Below are 4,164 nucleotides of genomic sequence, written 5' to 3' on the forward strand. Positions count from 1 at the left end.
TCTGTTAACTCTAAAAATTACCAGCAGAGGGGGGAAAAAAATCATTGAGGAATCGAAGTAGCTTACCTTAGGAAATTCTAGAAAACACAATACAAGCACACATTCCTTTAGTCACGAGAGCGATGACGTCATCACACATCAGTTCTCTGGAAAATTTCAGCGAGAGTTAAGAGAGAGAAACGAAATCCTACCATTACTATGAAACTAGCTTTGAAAGGATCTTCGGACCCACAGGGCCCCTCAGACCACCCTATGAGAGCCACTGCTCTAATCCCCTTATCCCCCCATCGCCCAAAGCCAGGTCTCTCCAAGGAAGAAACAGCAAAGTCACTGGGCCAGGGCCAAAAGGGGAACCCCTCTCTTCCTTTTTGCGAAGGTTACTAGGGGACGCTTAGGCTCCGAGGTCGGGCTTTCGGGAAGGCTCCGCCAGGCGCCGCTAGAGGGCGCCGCTAGAGAGCCGCACCTGGCGCCTCACCGCCCGCGCCCCCGCCCGCGCGGGCCGGGTTCACACGGGCGGCCGGAAGAGAGGGAGGTGCCCGGAAGAGGGGGGGGCGGTCGCGGCCTCATTGGACGAGGCGCCGCGGCCTCATTGGACGAGGCGCCTCATTGGACAAGGTGCCTCCGCCTCACGGCCCGGGGCGGGGCTTCTTCGTGCTAAAAAGCGGAGCCGGGCAGCCGAAGCGAGTGGTTGCTGCCTCAGTTAGCTGGTGTTCGTGTTTCGTTCGCCGAGGTTTCGTTGGGTCATGGTGCCATCCTGACTGGGAAGAGGACGCTCCCGGGAGACGAATGAGGAACCACCTCCTCTTGCTGTTCAAGTACAGGGGCTTGGTCCGCAAAGGGAAGAAAAGCAAAAGAAGAAAATGGCTAAATTCGTGATCCGCCCGGCCACCGCCGCCGACTGCAGTGACATTCTGCGGCTGATCAAGGTAGCGGGAGGCATGGGCTCTTCCTGTGGCGGGCGGTGGGGTCCTTGTCCCCAGTAGGTCCCCCTCTCTCCGCCTGCCTCCCCCAGCCCCGGCCCGGCCGCGCCGCTCCGGGCGAGACTCAGGGTATGAATCCCCGCCCAGCCCACCCCATTCCCCCGAGCTGGCCGGGCCGGGGTCTCACTTAATTTTCTGCTTCTCTTCTTTTGTCTTGTGTACATCAACCCAGGAATTGGCTAAATACGAATACATGGAAGAGCAAGTAATATTAACTGAAAAAGGTAACGCATCAGTGGCGGGGCGGGGGACGAGCGTCCGGTGCCTGCCACCTTCATCGAGGCCAACACTGTCCCTGCTGCCTCTTCTTGCAGATCTGCTAGAGGATGGTTTTGGAGAGCACCCCTTCTACCACTGCCTGGTCGCAGAAGTGCCCAAGGAGCACATGACTCCAGAAGGTAATCGCCCTCTCCTTCCAGAAGCCGGAGAGACCGAGTGTTGTGGAAGACGTAGTGGCTGCTCTGTAGAAGCACTGACAACACAGGCTGAAGTTACTTACTGAGAAGTTGGCCAGAAATACTAGCCAGCCAGTGTTCAAACTACTGAGAAAAAAAAATAGATTGCTGCACTTAATAATAGGGCGGGTTAGAAGAGCTGTTTAAGTATCAGTGCTGTGGAGACCCGGAAAAGTTAGGTATAAAGTCGTTTGTTGTAATTCAGTTTCATAAATGGTTCTTGTTTGACCCTAACGTAACCGTTTTTGTATTTGTGTTAAATTACATTTTTTTCTTTAATTTGTCCCAATCTTCAGGTTACAGTCTCTAGCTTCGCCATGTACATGGCCCTTCCGTGTACATGGATGGGCGGGGAGGTAACTAAAAGATCCTTTACACAATAAAGTAGATGATCATGATAAATGAGGTAAGGCCCTATTATCACACACTTAAAACACGGTAGATCAGAAGCTCCATTGTACTCACTTCCTGTTTGCAAAGGACTATAAAATGGCTAGAAAGTTTAATTTGAAACCTTTGCCTCCAATTGGAATTACAGACACCCATAAAGAAGGAGTCAGATGCTTTTTTCCTTTTTTTCTTTGTTTTTTCTTTGTCGTTGTTTTTTCCTTTCTGGTTCTTGTTGAATGGGCAGAAGACAGAGCTAAAGAGGGAAGTTGTTGGGCAGGGGCGGTGGGGGGTGCTTAAGGGTTTTTCTGAGGTCATTTCCTCATACTAGAAAAAATGAGCAGAAAACATAAGGGATGAGGTACTTTCCAGAGGTATGTGGATGTTACATCACACCTGGGTACCTCTCCTTCTTCCAGCTTAAACACTGGGGAGAGCAAATGGAAAATGTTGAATTGGAAGGCAAGTTCTGAAATTAAACGTTGCTCTTTTGGCCTGATGTCCTGACCTTAAGGAAGCAGAGTTTCTAAACTACAAATACTTAACTATTCTGAACTGCCGTGTAAACCTGACTTATTCCCAAGTCAAGATACCAATATATCAATAGGATGTGAATAATGTGTGTGTTTAGTTTTAAGACCATAGCACTTTCGTTCTGGCAAGTAATGAAAGCATTCTCACTTCCTGAGTGTGAGATCCAGCAGATTGCAGAGTGGCCAGTCCACAGTTTTAGCCTGGTTTCAGCTAGCTCTAATGTGTGCTTTTTGCAAATACATGTTCTAAGAACAGTGAGATCATCCAACAGTGGCCTGGATTGCACTAGCATAAAAGTCACGAGACAGTCTGGCCCACTGGCTACTTATTTCTGTAATACATGCATGTATGTTTTTTAAAAACTTATGATAGACTTCTGATTTTGCAGCTACAACTTTGACGGATTGTTTTTCATCCATAACTCATGTGATACTCTTATTACAGGACACAGCATTGTTGGTTTTGCCATGTACTATTTTACCTATGACCCATGGATTGGCAAACTGTTGTATCTTGAGGACTTCTTCGTGATGAGTGATTATAGAGGTATGATTGAGTTCAGGGGGGCTGCTCTAAAGAGAAATCAGGGCTTGAAGTCCTTAAAATGACCTTTTAAATGGTACTTCTCTTTCTTTTTTAGGCTTTGGCATAGGATCAGAAATTCTGAAGAATCTAAGCCAGGTATGTCTTGGTGTTTGGTTTCCAAATTTGTAAGGGTTACTGGATTATTTTAACACCTGAATCAGAATTGGGTCTTGGAAAGCAGGTGAAATGTCACTGAGTTTGTGTTTTCCTCTCCTGCATAACAGGTTGCGATGAAGTGTCGCTGCAGCAGCATGCACTTCTTGGTAGCAGAGTGGAATGAACCATCTATCAACTTCTACAAAAGAAGAGGTGCTTCTGATCTGTCCAGCGAAGAGGGATGGAGACTCTTCAAGATCGACAAGGAGTACTTGCTAAAAATGGCAGCAGAGGAGTGAGGAGTGCTGGTGTAGACAATGACAGCTTCCATTCTATTTTAGAATAAATTCTCAACTTACCTTGCTTTCTATCTTATTTGTAGTGAAATGATAGAATGAGCACCCATTCCAAAGCTTTATTACCAGTGGCGTTGTTGCATGTTTGAAGTAAGGTCTGTTTAAGATGGCAATCCTTGTATGCACGTTGGAGTCAGACTTCTATTGAACATCTTTAATGAACAGCAAGGTGGTATGATAATGTCTATGAAAAAAACTCCACTCTTGTGAGTCATTTCAATGTGTACAATGTACACACTGGTACTTAGAGTTTCTGTTTTGATTCTTTTTTAATAAACTACCCTTTGATTTAATTGTTTGGTGTAAGCATTTTTACTGATCCTTTATTTCTTAGACATTTTTCTTGCTGTTGAGTGCAAAGTAAAAATGCCCAAGAAACATGATAACTTGACAGTTTTTTAAAAAGTTTTTTTCTTGTTTTTTGTTTTTGCGGTACACGGGCCTCTCACTGCTGCGGCCTCTCCCGTTGCAGAGCACTCCGGACGCGCAGGCTCAGCAGCCATGGCTCACGGGCCCAGCCGCTCTGCGGCATGTGGGTCTTCCCGGACCGGGGCACGAACCCGTGTCCCCTGCATCGGCAGGCGGACTCTCAACCACTGCGCCACCAGGGGTGCCCCTAAAAAGAGTTTTTAAACCCAGTTTAAAGTGTCTTATGGTCAGAAGCTGTGTTGTGCTGGTATCCCAATGTCTAGAAAGAAGCCAGTTGAATCCCAAGGTTTTATATGTAGCAACATATAAAAATATGACTTTATATTGATGACACTACACTTA

The 4,164-nt window shown here is 46.8% G+C and overlaps 1 protein-coding gene across 1 annotated transcript; it reads left to right on the top strand.

The window, feature by feature from the left end:
* The first annotated feature begins 635 nt into the window (after positions 1 to 635).
* Positions 636 to 3,688, top strand: SAT1 (spermidine/spermine N1-acetyltransferase 1). The gene is made up of 6 exons (XM_029241028.1): positions 636 to 926; positions 1,153 to 1,204; positions 1,295 to 1,378; positions 2,801 to 2,902; positions 2,997 to 3,037; positions 3,166 to 3,688. Exons 1-6 carry the CDS (start codon positions 861 to 863, stop codon positions 3,334 to 3,336), a joined length of 516 nt encoding a protein of 171 aa, XP_029096861.1. The 5' UTR covers positions 636 to 860; the 3' UTR covers positions 3,337 to 3,688.
* Positions 3,689 to 4,164: the final 476 nt, after the last annotated feature.

Source organism: Monodon monoceros, unplaced genomic scaffold (assembly GCF_005190385.1).
Source record: "Monodon monoceros isolate NGI ecotype Baffin Bay Population unplaced genomic scaffold, NGI_Narwhal_1 Super_Scaffold_22, whole genome shotgun sequence".
NCBI classification, from domain to species: domain Eukaryota; kingdom Metazoa; phylum Chordata; class Mammalia; order Artiodactyla; family Monodontidae; genus Monodon; species Monodon monoceros.